Here is a 16,293-nt window from a genome sequence, read left to right as displayed (position 1 = left end):
CCCAGTCTGCCGGGCTGGCCCAGGCCTCTCCGCAGACCAGAGCTTTCTCAGGAGGTCAGGAAGTGTTTGTGTCCCACATTCCCCCTTCTTGCAGAGGGAAGGCAGGCTTTGCTGAACGAGAGGCACTCGTTTTGACTAACCATACTCACTTTAGCCAACCAGACTGTAGTCAGTAGAAGCAATCAAGCTCATAACAGGCTACGTGTCACATGAAATGTTCCTGTGCAATTGTCATTAAACGCTGAAAATGAAGGAAGCATGGGTAAAAACAAACACAAAAAATGGGGTAAAATAAGTTAATTTTGACCAGAACATGCACAACACCTTTTTGTTTTGACTTTCTTTGGGTAGATTACAGACCCTTCTCCTCATTAAAGCATTACTTACTGACTAAATAGACAGTCCAGACTCTACTTGGGCAATGTGTGAAATAGTAGGTATTTCCTACTGTTTCACACTACACGTTTTACACAATCACTAAAATGTTCCCAGGGAATTTTTATATTTCTGAACTAATATGTCCATGACCTCAAAGAATAGTGAAAATGCATCTGGCTGTGTAGGTGACAACCTTTGGTTTAGGCACAGCAGTGCCCGGTGCAACCCAACCAACTCAAGCCTAGTCCTCTGGCTTGCTGTCTTTAGCATACTGCAGGGAGCATGACAGGTCTTTTGGCAAGTGATGACAACGACACACAAAATCCTCACCCTCTTATGGAGGGTTTTCATGAAAGATGCTAAGGAAAGTGCTGTGAGGTTTGTTGGGTTTTGTTTTTTTGTTTTGTTTTGTTTTGTTTTGTTTTTTTAATTCATTGCTTCTGTTTGGACCCTGTGAGCTGTCACTTCTTGGCTGCATAAAAAACAGCTCAAGGACAGTTTCCTGTCTTTTCTCTGTCTTTCTTTCTTTTCCTTTTTTTTTTTTTTTTTTAGTCCCTGAACTATTTTTATTTTCATGGATTAGCTCACAGAGTCTTTACTCACACTGCGTACATGTGATGAAGTTATGCTGTGTCTTGTCCCAGGGGTTTCTGTGAGCCTGAACTGCAGAATAAATTCAAAGTAACCCAAATGAGAGAACATCTGAGGGTACTGTATACAGGTAAGAAAAAGGGATGTAGTTTGCCACTGAACGTTTGCAGTCACATATTAGCCTGCAAACAGCAGGATATTTTCAAGCACAGACGTTTTCCTCTCTGTTCTGGAATCCCTATCACCTGTCAGGTCTTATGCAATGTTTATTTCATATATTTCATTGTTTCGCTGAGTCAGATAGTCCTTTTCAGCACAGGCCTAAAGAACACGAAGGTCCTCACTGCCCTGACCAACAGTGCCTGATCTCTGAGCATCCTGGTGCCATTGGTAAGGTACACTGAGCTGTACCAGTCCTGTGGTGGGGGGCGGACACAAAGCTTTTTCATTGCTTATTGCCATACCTCCTTGGCTGAAATAAAAACAGGCAGCACACTTAAATGGTATCCACACTTAGCGTATAGAAAGGCCAACTAGTTCAACCAAAAAAAAAAAAATACGGTTAATGACAATTTTTATTAACATACTTCTTTTCTGAATTCTTTATTACAACATTAGAAGCCTAAATCTGCAATTGAAACCAGCTGCTATTTGGCTTACTAACTTTCTTTTTCCTGAAGCAAAGTAAGCAGTATGTCCTACCAGAATCTCAAGCTTTTGAAAAACATATCAGTTTTCACGAACTGTGAGTCCAAGAGTTCTCCACTGGCTGAAGTTTCAGTGAGACTTTTGCCTGAGAAAGTGTGGCAGGACTGCTTTACAATGCCCAGAAACAGCTGCCTCCTACCTAGTAGCTGGTTTTTGATCCCAGTTTATTTTGTCTTTGGAGAAGAAAAAAAAAAAAAAAAAGTGACTATTAGATGTAAAACACATTCATTCACCTAGAAGCATAATCGAACAAATATTTGTCACAAACATTAATGCTGGGTAGAGTGCATCGCATTTATCACCTCAAAGGTTTGGTGCCGGTATAGTTTGCATCATCAGAAAAGCACATCTATACATGGTAATGAGATTTATTGCGTCTAGAAGCAATTTAGCATGAAAAACCTAATCTACTTTGGGTTGCTGTGGGATTGCCACAGGTGTAAGAACAGTTTTTCCTCCCACCACCCATCTGGCTGTGTTGTTTGCTACTGCACTAAATATTGAGGCTGCTCCTGAGGCACCTCGGCAGACCGCTGGGGAACCGGCAGCGAGCTGAAAGGCGTGAATCTGGACAATGGAAAATCAGCCGGGAGCAAGACAGAAAAACTGCTAATGCCCAAAGACAAGCTGCGAGCGAGTTCCTTGTCTGGAGACAGGTACATCTTGCTTATCTTCAAGTTATGATTTCCGACCTTCAGAAAACTCAGATGTACTGAGTTGTACTTGGAATATATGTTTCATATTGCTTTTTGCAGTGATAATATACCCTTTCTGCCTTGAAATGAGGTTTGCACGATACAAAAGGGCAGCTCTGGAGAAGAATTATCAAAACACATTGCTGTTTTTCTTATTTCCAAACACTGAGTAACATTTACATTACAAACAAGGAAGCCAAAATGTGCGACTGAGTAGGAAGGAGAGTGGGGAGCAGCAAATACATAGAAAGTCCAGAAATGCAGAAGTTTATCCGAATGTTTACCCATATTCTAATGCTTCAAGAAGACCAAACACTTTGACACAAGCTGAGCAGCCTTTGCCAGCCAGAATGTTTGATGTTGCGTTGGCTCTGTGACAAGGCCGGGCCGTACAGGAACGCCGGCACTGTTTTCTGATCACGGCGAGACCTGATGGCACTAAACCTGAGTTGTGGTCTGACATGTTTTCCTCCCTCAACCGGCACTTTTCTGCATTGCCACCAGCTGCTCCTTGAGCCATCGCAGTGTGATATGCTGCTAGTTTAAAGCATGGTTAAACTTTTATTTCGGCTAATAAGAATTGATTTTCATGTATATTCTGCTGTGCTTGGTAGGAGACAGGAGGTTGTGAGTGCAGTATGGCAGCGCAGAAAAGGGTTTTTTTAGAGTATGCTGATTTTCAGTTTCTGGTGGCTCCAATGATATTGCAAGAGAAAGAGGAAGCAGGAAAGCTTCAGCAATTTTTGGATTAAGCTCTTGTGCAGCTTAATAGTTAAATGTATCTTTAAAACTAAGCATATGCTTTTGTTCCTTTTTTAAATTACAGACATGGAGCAACTGCGGCTATAGCAGGATATGAGTGGGTTACCCCAGTAACCCCTACAGGCAACCTGCACAGGATGAGGTGATGCACGTTCTTGTACTTCTGTCCACTAATATTTGGTTTTGCTTTCACAGATAGTAAAGGGGTCTTGTAATTTCAAATAAAAGCAAAACTAATTCAATATCATGAAATCAAACATCAGATGCTCACAAAATGTAACTCCATGAATGGTCACTGAAGCACGATAAGGTTAAGTAACTTCATAACTTGAGTCTCAACTTTCTAGCGCTAGCTTCTCTGCTCAAAGGTGGCATAGAGCACTTTACAGAGCACTTACAGAAAGAGTTAACGGTTTATTCACTGCTACATCCCTTCACAAGCCCGTATTGTCCACTGCAATCATCATTGCTGCTGCAATTCAAATTTCTGTTGACTTTGATTGCAATTTTATATGATGCCAACCAGAGTGAACAGGAGAAAATGCACCAGTCAATGGTACTAAAGGCTGGATATTAGCTCCTGCAGGCACATCTACCACCTGTCTTTAAATCACTGAGTGTGGTCTAGCCCTTCCTTGGAAGCAAGGAAGCCAAGCAGACTCTTCTTATAGCTTTTGGGTAGCTATCATCGGTATAAAATGACTTAGCCTTTGTAGATATTCCATCTTCACTTTATAGCGCAATGGACTTGACCTAAATCAGTGAAGACAGATTCCTGTCAAAGCTGTAGTAGACTTCAGGGATGGATGAGAAGACTTGGAAGAAAACAACTATTTTAGATCTTTGTATGGCACAACTCAAACTGAATTTATTATAAAGTTCTGAAATGTCCAAACACATTTTACGGCCTTCTGGTTTCCAGATGGGTCTGCATCCAGAACACCAGAATACCACAAAAATGCTGCTTTTTTCCTGCTGCAATCAGAAGCAGCTGCAACAGAAGGCTATAGAAAAGTCTGATTCTTAGAAAATGCCTGTCTCTGGTTTTCAAAATAAAAGAAGTTTAGATAATTTGAGTAAACTTTGCAGGGGCATCCAAACATTTATAATCACATTAGGACACACATTTCAAACCCTTGGAAGCATATCTTTCTCTGGCTGTTTTCTCCTAATGAGGGAATTGGAGTACTGGATAAAATTCAAGAGACAGGATTCTGGTCTAGCCCAGCTCTAATTTAATAGGTGGCCTTTACAGTATCGCTTAAATTCTCTGCTACTCAGTTTCCCTGTTGACCTTGGGAATCACGCTTCTAGAGCAATTTGCTGGAGTTTCAAGTTCACACACCTACTACTATTATTTTATTCACTGTACACATGTACAGTGGTAAACTTAACATTTTTGGAGACAAACTGTTATTCAGCATCACACTGAATTCCATTCGAAATCCAACAAGAGACCAGCATTTGGAGTTTAATCAGCAAGGTGCCAAGAGTCCCTTGGACAAGCTGACTCCTCTGAAAGTTGAAGGTATACAATAATTTCAGAAACTACACAGCACCCTGCAAGATCAAGCTCACAAGGAATTTTTTGACTATTTATGCTTCAATTGTAAAGCTATTGTCTGCCTTTCCAATTTGGCTTTGCAGGCCTCATACTCAGCGGGTTTACACAGCTACTTGTGCACACCCCATTCAAAACATTTGCCCATATCAAGCATACCATATGGAAATATACACAGGCATGCTCACGCATAAACCACAGGGTGAGGTGCAGGAAAATGAAGGTGCTTTTAAAGCTTTTATTTCTACTCTGACTTTATGGAAAACTGAGAAACAAACCAAGATTATAATTCAACCAAGAATACCTTCATTGATATTAGTTTCCAGTATCTAGTGGGATAATATCTAAATGAGTAAATATAAATAAGTGAAGAATGTGAATATACAAGCTCTTGGGCTTATATGGAAGTTGACTGATACTTGTAGCAATCCTGACTCATAATAAAAATGATTTATTTAAAGATTTATTATGAACATTGCAGGAAAAGAGATAACAGACATGTACCACTTTGTTTACAGTAAAATTTCCTGTAAATTAAAAAGAGTTCTTATTCTCTGTTTGGTTTTGATTTGGTACTCTACCAAGTATCTGTTTATAAAAGGAAATATGACGGTACAAAGTGTACAGAGTGAATTGCAAAAGACATTAATAGTCAAGGTGAATTTGCTTTAAATTAAGTCCTATCAACACAGACACTGTAGATCCCATTAAGGTAAGGAAAGTCAGTCTAAGGCAGATCTTTCATGTACCATTACTGAAAGCCGAACTGCCTGAAACTCAGGCCAGAAAGCCACTCTCCAAATTGGGGCTGGTGCTAGCCCCGCAGCAAACTCGTGGGTCACTCTCAGGGTCAAAAGAATATAACCTCAGCCATATGTCAGGCTTGAACCTCTCTAATCTGTGTGCTGTGGTGCGATGATCTCAAGCCCAAGAGCAGGGTTCTCTAAATGTTTCTTTTTGCCTCTTCTGAGGAACTTTCAGAGCTGCTGCTGACGTTAATCGGAAGCGGAGATGCTCAGCACAGTGCAGTAAGTGGGGATCCTAACAGAGCTAAGATGGTTTTGTGTCAGTGAGGTGCCAGTGCATACAGTAATAACCTAAGACACACACCCGTGACAAGAAGCCTAAACTGCTTTTAAAAAAAAATTCAGGTGATGAAGAGATAAGGCAGGAAAAAAATGTTGCAGAGCACTATATACAAGAAAATTTTTATATAAAGTAGGCAGTGTGTTTCAAAAGGATTGTGTCTTGAGGACTTTTCCCTGTAATCCACTTTTGCTGAGCTTTTTCACTTATAATACTCCCTAAACATCTTGTTAAAGAGTCTTTCTGAAGTCACATTTATGTGACAAAGTATGTTGCAACCTCAAATCATCCCATCCCACAGAAAATCTTCTGGGAGGAGTCTTGGATAATGTATTCACAGTTGAAAAGGAATAATGAAAGCAGACATCACATGTTTTATCAGGAAACTAGAAAACAACCTGTTTTGCAGAAGCAATTCACTTTGCTGAATTAGCCCTGGAGCCACCCTGGTATCTCTAGAGATCAGAAAACCGAGACTAGGAATTCATAGATCTCAAAGTATCCAACCAGGGAAAGAAAAGCTTTGTGGATGGAAGTGCTGGATCAGGGCCATGTTCTCCTTGTACATACAACAAAAAGTTTATGTGGAGGATAAAATCCTGAAATTATCTACTTTATCTGGAGGCCAAGAGTTACACATATTCATGGGGTTTACTCCAGACTGTTCTAAGATCTAGTGCTCTGAAATTAATGCTGGATTTTAAAACCGTGTAGTTAATAAAACAAATTTGCAAACAATCCTGTGTACACAAGTTCAGTGGTTTAGAAGGTATGTTGGCACTTACCCGGGGGCACGTGTTCGTTCATGATGACGAGCGATGCTGGTGTAGGCCTTCTTTTCCTGATCTGTAACAGGCATAAACCAAGGAGAGTCATTAGGGTCCACCAACTGCCCTGCACCCAAAGCAAAGCAAAAAATCCATCTGGTGCACTCCCGAGTATAGACGAGGCAAAGTTAACAAAGAAAATATTGAAAGAACAGCAGCATGGCACTGTCTTGCTGAGTGCTCGTCTGGTCTGCCAGTCATCAGGGTCATGATGTACATGGACATTCCATGTATATGGAAAGTAAAGGCATGGGGGAGAGCTTTCCAAGATACCTTTAGGATTTGCTATCATCCTAAAGAAGTTTTTGGACATGTATTGCTGACATGTATCAGTCATATCTTAAAATACTGACATTTAGCTTTTCTTCAGGAAAGTGATTGCAGCAGTTTGGGACCTTATGTGTGCAAATACCTGCTACTGTCATAGCTTTCACAAGTAATCATGAATACTTTGTAAGTCCAACTGAGACTTGATATTGCATGTGTGCCTTCCAATGAATTGATATTTCTAAACTGTGGCCAGAAGTGTTAGTACTGTTCTTTAACTAAAGAAAAACTATACTTAAGACTTTCAAAAGAATATTTACAAGGAGCACTATACAACAGATCTTTACGTATCAATATATAATCCCGAATCGTATGCAATTCTTATTCAGGGTTTATTTGTTTAAGTACTTTTGCTCCATTAACACTGGTTGAACTACATGATATCAGACTACCCTCCTATAATGCACACATTTGCATTGAAAGCTTTGTGTTGCTTCACTAAAGCCTCCAGGCCATTGATATTCTATCGAATTAAAGAGAGGGACGAAGAGCATTTACGTGAGAAACCATTCTGACACAGAACCTCAATGTCAGTGCGTTTGTTCTTTTTTAGTTGCTGAGCCAACATCTGTATTTAGCTGGGTTCAAATTTTGCTTTCAGAGGTGTAAATGGAAAATTACATCATCAGGGTTAATGGGTTTATTCCAGATTAGCGTAACTGTAGCTGACAGCAGAATTTACTACTTTAATTTCATCACACGCCCACAGTGAAACTGTAGAGCACTTGGAATTAAAGTCACAACATAAAAAAAAAAAAGGACTGCCCATAAATACTGGGCAGAATTTGGGCCACAGCATTTCAAAAGCCACGAGAATTCCAGGAAATCCTAATCCTATGGTTCTCACAGACTTCAGAAAAATATCAGAACACATCCTTCTTGAATTCATTGCTGGGCTGATTCATAAGCTATGGACATCTCACAGCTCAGAAGTACCTATGGACAAAATGAAGACCCGCAGCAACTCTGCCCCTGCACCCTTCTAGTATTTCTTCATTCAGTGGTCACTCACAGCTCCTCATTTTCTGGCAAAGGCGGCTGCCTTTTAAGAGACAAGACATCAGAATATTCAGGAAACCAGATACCTGTCCTAAAGGTGCAAATAATTTCATAGCTAATGGCATGGAATTGTCAAGGTTATAATATTCCCCTGATATCATCTAAAACTAGAATTACCAAAATAGAAGCAAATGTCAAGAAGGACTTGCACTGAGAGAAATATACTGGGTCACCTAATTACGATTTATCCAGCTTTTCTCATAAGATTCCCTGTGTCCTTCTTTATGTGCATCTACGCATAGTAATAGATATCTTTTCCTCCTTAGACGTCTGTATTACTATATATATTACACATATGTGTATGTTTTGGGAGTGAGTCAAAACCTAAAATAACACACACATAATTCCAATGTAGACATGTCAGGCATATTTCTACATGTATATATTTTTTGAATATATAAAACTGTAACAATAACATAAAGAAGACTGTATAAAAACACGGGATGTAACTGAAATGATAACTATTGTGCAAAACATAACTTGTATTTTCTCATGTTAAAATGAATGGTAAATAAGCTGTACTTTGTGTAATATTTCCATTAGGAACTTATTATCAGCTTCATATTTTGCTTTACGTACAAATAATATACTTTAGTTGATTTGTTGAGAGTGTGTATTCACGTGTATGTATTAGAGTACAAGCCCAGTTATAGGAAAGGCACAACAAATATATACTGAATAAACTTACCCAGGGTAAAGAAGCCTTATTCTGGCTAGAGGACTTACCCTCCTCCCTCTTTGGGTGTATCCAGACACCACTAAAACCTCTGGAGCATTTAATCTATAGTCACACTACAATAAGTTAGAAAAGCATTTAGGCCACAACTATTGCCTGTTCCCACCCCACATCTTGCCCCCATTCCCACCCCATTCCCTCAGAGCACCAAAAGAAACGCATCTTCCTTACCTGCTCAGCTGCCTCGGGATCTATTTGGCTCTGAAACAGTGGCACAGCAAACTGTATTTTTTTAGGGCTGTTGGGCTCCATCGTGATGCTGAGGTGAGTCAGACGAGAGAGAGAAGAGCCCGGAGCTTGAGACTCGGTCTGCGCCTCTCCCCGGGCTCCCTCCCCACAGCCAGGCTGGGTGCTCCTCAGGAACAGCTGTAACTCCCGACTTAGCACGGGAATCTGCGTGAGCCCAGCAACTCCCTTATTCCACATCCACGGAGATGCCGCCGGCTTGGCTATTTTCTTTTTTTTTTTTTTTTCCCCTCTCCCCTCTCTTCTGCAGTCCTTCAGATCCTCTCAGCACAAAGCTGAAAGGAACAATAAGCTAATTGTGTACCAGTTCACTTCTACGTATGCCAAGCATTCACTCAGAAGCTAATTGAAAATGCAATACTAGCATTGCATGGCCTGGAGCCCTGGGATTTGAAAAAGAGGATCTCTCCACCGTACATTACTAACTGGCTGCTCAGAAGTGCAATGCAAGCTCCCTCTGAGTATTGCTGATGGGCTCTTAATTATTGATGAACACAAATCAGGAAGTTTTCAGATTTTGGGGGTGGAGGTAGCAGGAGGGGTGGATGCAATAATTCCATCTCTGTTACAGTCTGCCAGAACTGCTCTCCTCTTCTCACATATCAAACAATTGCCTTTGCTCTTTCAAATCCTTTTCTAAACCTCTTCCAGGAAGATTTTTGATGATGACGCTACACAGATGCCTGCACTTTCATGAAGCTTATCTGGTGTGCTAACTGGGTCTACACCTTAGGCTGGGTTTGCAGATTCAGACTGCGATCTCTTCTGGTGGGGTCCATCTCACATGATTTCAGACACTGAGAACATCTATATTTAAGTCAGCTGTCTGGGCTCCCTCATGCTAGACACATCAAAGGGCATTTCACCCTGCCCTAGTTAAGTGGAATATAGTGTTTACTGGAGAAGACAACTTCTCTCCATTAACCCTAGAAAAAGTAAAGATGACTCAGACTACTTACCTCACTTTTAAACAGCTAAAATTCAGAGGGCCAATTTCTACTTTGGGGTACAAAATCTGTGCCTTCTTCCAAGGCCAGGAAAAGAATTTGGTCAATCATACCAATAGTACCCTTTGGTGAATATAATTGATTTTCAGTTTCCCTTAACTCAAAAGAAGTGTATGAAACGATACACAGTGGCCACTGACTTAACCCACCTCTTTGCTTAGAGCACCCGACCTCTGCCAAGCAGCAGAGCAGAGCTCCTGCGACAAAGATGTGCTTGATGCCAAAACTGCATCCTCAGATGGAGAATGCCCTAGAGCCAGTTGAAAGGGCTACGCTGAAAGTTTAGCTCTAAGCCAAAGAGCGTTGGGCCAATATCCTGTCACACGCTACCACCAATTGGGAAGATTTTCTCTAAAATGAGGTACAGCAGGAAAAAGCCAGACTGGCGCAGCCCATCGCAGAATCAGCTTTACCTGGGATGAGGCTACCTGCAGAGAGAAAGCGCATTTTTGTCAGGTTTTTGGAAGGCCTGTGAACTCTCTTAGCAGGGAAGGGAAACACAAACAGCCAGAAAGAAGAGCAAACAGATGAAATTCACGGAGTAACAACTTGAGTCTGCCTCTGACAGACTGCAGTAAGGAAACAGGGAAGCAGCTGAATTCAGAGCTGAGGCTGGACACCACCAAAACTCAGAGGAACTTGAAAATGCATTTCTTGTTCAGGCCACTGAAAGCATTAAGGACTTTTCACAGTTCATCACAGGTTTATTCAGAGTCACTGAGTATTTTCCCACCTGTGGCAGTGGCGGAGGCAGGGAAGGAGTGGGGATCATTGTTAAGAACAATGCAGAGGTGGTGCACAGCAGAATAAACCAGCAGGTCAGGGATGGAATATGTGTTTGGCTTTGATTTATACAAACGAAAACTGTTAACACATTATCGGAATACCAGGGTATTTCTGAACAGAGGCAAGCACGCTAGCTAGTTGGTTTACGAAGAACCTGATAAAGCTCAGGAGGTGAGAATACTCTAAAAGTTAAAGACCCAGTTGACTCCACAATCAAAAATAACTGTCAGTGAGGGCTGAAATTTCCCTCCTCATCCAAATCAAACCTACTGTGTACCATAGTGGTTTCCAGCTGACTGTTAGTAGCTGGCAATTTTCCTGTTAGATTTGTTGTGATAGTTTAGGTGGCACTAACTTAGAATTGTAGAACCAGAAAAGAGTCCCGCTTGGAGGGGACTTCTGGAGATACCTGGTCCCACCTGCTGCTCGAAGCAGGGCCCCAGATGAGGTTATCCTGGGCCCTCTCAGGCTGAGTCCTGAATATTTTCAGTGCTAAGGTGAAATGCTCCATTTCATTTACCCCAGCAAATGAAAGAGGTGCACAGCATAGTGATGCTCAGTGTTTCATACAATCATTTTTAAGCCCTTGCTATTCTTACAAAGACGAATCATAATTTGCTTTACAGATTTCCACAAACGTAGAGCCAGAGCACAACTGCAGCAGTTCTGCTGGTACAACTAAGAGTCTAAGACAGTAAAGTAAGAGAGGCACGTGCGGCTTTCACTAAGGACAAGTAGAGAGTTGTTTTCAGGACAGTCTAATTATCCAATTTCAAAAGTCCTTCATGAACAGACATGCCATTAACTTCAATGACAGCTTCAGACATAGCAGATATACACAGGGATACACCCGGGGGGAGGACATATACAGGGATCTGAAGTTGTGGCTGTTGTCTGAAAAAATTTCATATTTAAAATAATTTTTGTTTTCTGAGTCCCTGATAATGGGAGAAAAATGTTTCCCAGCTGCTTTGCTATTATATGTATATAAAAATAGTATATTTTAAATATTTGGTTTCTCTATGAAAAAAACTCTTTGCTGTAGAATATCTATTATAGCTGTCTATGAAACTTCATGTATTAAATTATGCTACAATTACAGTGGATGTTACTGCATTGCAGGAGCTATAATTCTCATTACAAAGGCTTAAAATGTCTTATGTTAATGATAAAATCAGTTGAAAAAACACATTCAGATAGTGAAAAAGTATTAAAACCTTAAATGCTCAAAGGATTATAGAGGTGTGTTTCAGCTCCAGATTGCTGGACATTGCTGTCTAAAGGAATCAGGTCTCAAAGTCATCGCTAGCAATGGTAGCTGAGGAAAAAGCTCAACAATCACATGAAGAAACAAACAAACAAAACCACTTCTTGGCAGGTTCAGCGGAGAGCCAGACAGCAGGACAGGACAAGACACAAGGACAAATCCTTAATGGGGGTGCTACGCCTCGGAGAGAGGCCCACTGCCGATGCGACGTGGAGATCCTTGCCTCTGCAGCTCTCCTCTCCGTGCCAATTTGGAGCCAGCTGCCCAGCAATCTTCACATGCACTGTAACAATAAAAGTATTTTTAAAATAGTATGAGAGGCATATTTCAGAGCGCACTCGGATATAGCATTTCAGGATTACTACATCAGCTCACTCTTACACCTAATTTGCAGCACTAGATGTCTCCGGGCAAAGTGTGCTTGCATTTTCTATAGACTGCATCATAGTCTGGGGAAGAGCTGAAATGCATTTAAGTACTGCCAAATCCTTTTAGCTCATCTTCTGTTTTTAGTGCACTCCCCATAATGTTTCAAATTCCTTCATGATTCAGCTAAAACTATCATGGAAAAAAAAAAAAGTAAGAATAACTGTCTATGATCTTTCCTTCCTATGTCATTCACCAGGTTCTGGTATGAAGTGCTGCCTTTTAACATATCCTACTGTAGTGATGAGCTATTGAAGTACTCATGACAAAGTTCCTGCTTGAAATATTTTCCCTGTTGTGTTAAGGGAGGTTTATTATTTTTATTTTTTCCCCAGCCAGAGAGAGAGGCAGCTGGGAAGGGAATTTAAGGGTGTCTGTGCTGCACCCTCCTTACACAATTTCTGTTGTGGCTGTGCTCAGGGACCGCTGCAATGTCAGCCTGGCAAGGAGAGGAGAGAGAGCTGGAGCTGCTTGTGAAGCCAACATATGTAAGGCTTTGGCTCCTAATTTCACCAGTGCGGATGCAGGAAAGCACTCCGTTACAGTTCTCTGGTCCACCAGGCTGCCTTCACAGAGCAAAGGAAGCAGCACTCATTCCAGCGTGTCTCTTCGGATATAAATTTAATCCCCATTGTAGCCACTGATATGTGAGAACCTTTGCAAAGATGTGTTGGTCTGTGCTTTCCTTGGGCTCTCTGACTGGGACCTCTCCTCACCCCCACATCTCCCCAGCGCACTGCTGGGCAGCCCAAGCGGCATCAGGAGAAGAAACACTGAAGAGCACATCGCTTCCCGGCTGCTGCTCACTTGGCTTTCTGCAACAGCCAAAGGGGACTTCAGCGTGCGCCTTCCTTCTGCCCCCTTCTAATGAACTGACAAACATTTTTTTCACTGCCTTTCTCCATACAGAGGCACCAGTTTCACAGCTCTTGGTGTTGGTCATGAATGCTGGACACGGTCTTTGCCGTGCACACCATACCTCTTCATGGACGAGGTTTCCTCTTGGGGTTCTACACCGGGCATTGCTCATAGGTGATAAAATCACATGCAAGCCTTCTAAGAATAAACAATGACATATTCAAAACGACCCAGAAAGTTTCCTTTCAGAATAGCTAAATACAGGCGTTGCAATCAGGGCGGCTCCCACTCAACCACTGGAAACACAGTTTGCTATTTATATGCAGAAAATGCGAAGAATTTAAAATCTGCAAGGGTGGGAGAACGTAGAGCAGATCCCGTCTGTCTCGTGAGCAGTAAGTGCTGCTGCAGGCAGGTCAAGAAGAAGAACAGAAAGTCTTGTTGGGCAGCAGCAGAGTCGGTGGGACATTGAGTGAGAGCTGTTGGCCTAGTAACAGCCTCACCCAACCTTCCATTGCCGATAGTCATCCATCGAACAGCAGGTTTGGACATGCTGATGTACTAACTACATACATGGATTCATAAAGCCTAGATAAGTAAAAAATACAGCTATTTCTATTTATACGATCTCCTTAGTTGAGAAAATAATTCCTTAGCGGTATAATATTACTCATGAACAGTTTAAAGTTATGATTATCTGAGGGCATAAGAAGTGATACTATCTATCCAGGCCTTCCTCTGGGACTTGCAGCTCTCCAGACTATCAAGTAATGTACAAATATTTACTGGTAGGTGCTATCCACTACCGTCCATAGAATGCACACATCCACAACATAGGAAATTAGCTGGATTAATGGGAAATAACCTGATGACACAGTCAAAAGATCCATGTCTAATATAGACTATAGTTCGATAGTGCAGAAACCAAAATTCTGGTACCGGTTTTAGAAAAGTATTTCAGCAGGAAGTCACGCTGGAACTTGCTTCCTTACCAAGAAGAGGGTAAATCTAATAAATTTTTCAAGAAACAGAACTACTGTTGGCAGTTTACATAGACTTTAGAATGAAATCATATTACTTCCATATTAAATCTTTAATGCAAAAAATGACTGACTATACCATTGAATTAAACAATTTAAATATAAAATTGAGTTTCTACTGTAAATTTTTTATAAAACAAACGTTAAAATACAGAACACAGAAGCTGAACAAGGAACGAACTTCTACAGTATCAGAGTCTGAGTTAGAAAACTCAGTGTACAAACACACACTAGCAAGCTAAAAATGGAAAGTAATTCACTGGGCTATAAAAGCTCAGTATGCCAAATTCAGAACATGTTTTTAAAATTCTGGGTTTTTTTAGTTAGAGACTCTTTAGCTTTCCCTTCTTCCTTGCCACCTCCTACACCTCAGAGGACAGGTTAGGCCTAAAGAAGCCACAGCAACCTCCAAGGTGGTGTCTGCAGCATCCACAAGGAGCAATGCAGTAGGCCAGACCTCTGCAGCTGGCACACTTGAAGGGCGACTGTCCATGGTTTGGTGACCTGGAGAAGGTGGTTGGGGCACATTTGTTTGCTATTTCTTAGACAAGTGTCAGGAGCAGCAGGAATGGGGCTACTCCATGAGTAGGGACAAGCCAGGAGCTGAGGGCAACCCCAGTTCAGGCCATGCTGTCTCCGCAGCCCCACGGGGCCTGAAGGCAACAGCAGAGCTAGAAGGCATCAGGCAAAATTATTCAGGGCTTGATATGAACAAAAAAACCTCCTCCATGCAGGCTGCGCTTAAATTGCAGAACTCATTGCCACAAGATGCTGTGGACACCAAAACATGACACGAACTACAAAATCAATTATATACAATCATGGAAAAAAAAAAATCCATGAAGGATACCACTGCTGGCCAGGAAATCCCACCTGCTAAGAGAGGGAGGGCAGAGATGCTCCCCATGCTCTCCTCGGGCTATGCTCTTACCAAAGAGCAGCCTTTGCTGTTGGCCACTGTGGGGGTGAAGATACTGAAGGGGTTGGACCTTTGGTTTCATCTGCTGTGACTGCTCTGATGTTACTAACTGCAACAAAACTCCAAGATGACACCATCACTCAGCAAGCATCTATGCAGAATTGCCTGATATACAAGCTATTTGGAATTATCAAGTGATATTTTGTTTTTTTAAATTGTCTTGTCAGTTATTGTTACAACTTCTATTATAAAAATCTTGATCGTTATTCTATGACATAAACATGAAGGATTACCATCCCATCTAAAATCACATATGAAATATCAAAGTAAATTTATATTATGCCAAGTTAATGAATTTCTTTTTTTTCCTGAAAATCAAATCAGGTATTATTTTGACATTATCATGTTAATTCAGAAAAAAGTGTTCCATTGGACTGAAGCAGTTATTCGATTTCATGACATCATCCAAGTTTCAGAGTTTTGGGTTTGTTCCCTATTGAAAAAAAAAACCTCCAAAAGAGAGATTTGCCAGTAGTTTAGGCATGATTTTGCTTTACACTGCTAGTCATGAATTGAATTAATCTAGTTTCCAAATTGGGCTCTTCTTCCCTCTCCCTAAGCAGTATCTTCCTGTGGCCAGTTTCACTGAAACAGATTCATCTGTGATATAACTGAATTAAAATGTTCTGCCCTATGCTGTGCTTCAAGCGTAAGCCATTTGCTCAGCAGTACGCAAAATCCGAAGGCAGTACGAACGCTGCCCCTCAAGACTCAGCAGAGCAATACTGGTGAGCATCAGCGGTTGGACTGTATCAGCAAGGCTTTCAATTCTCACCTTAAAAGAGTCAGCAACCAGAGCAAACAAAAAAAAGAGATGCACAGCTTGGAGCATCTTGGGCATCACTTGCCTTCTAAAAGCCAGCTGCCAAGGGCCTGCACACCGCACAGTTTGTGAGAAAGCAAAAGATGCAGGGCAGCCTTCCCCCTGTGCAGGTCGCGGTCAGCAAAAGTGCC

The 16,293-nt window shown here is 41.4% G+C and overlaps 1 protein-coding gene across 1 annotated transcript in view; it reads right to left on the bottom strand.

The window, feature by feature from the left end:
- PPP1R1C (protein phosphatase 1 regulatory inhibitor subunit 1C) overlaps positions 1-9,350 on the bottom strand; it is a 55,298-nt gene extending 45,948 nt beyond the window's left edge. Inside the window, exons 1-2 of the mRNA XM_082483314.1 lie at positions 8,902-9,350; positions 6,567-6,627 (exon numbers count right to left, since the gene is read on the bottom strand). Of these exons, the coding sequence (XP_082339440.1) occupies positions 6,567-6,627; positions 8,902-9,156 (316 nt within the window). The 5' untranslated portion in view covers positions 9,157-9,350. The remainder of the gene's footprint in view (positions 1-6,566; positions 6,628-8,901) is intronic.
- Between the last annotated feature and the right edge of the window lie 6,943 nt (positions 9,351-16,293).

This window comes from Vanellus vanellus, assembly GCF_965231255.1.
Source record: "Vanellus vanellus genome assembly, chromosome: 5".
NCBI classification, from domain to species: Eukaryota; Metazoa; Chordata; class Aves; order Charadriiformes; family Charadriidae; genus Vanellus; species Vanellus vanellus.
This window is presented reverse-complemented; position numbering and strand designations above follow the sequence as displayed.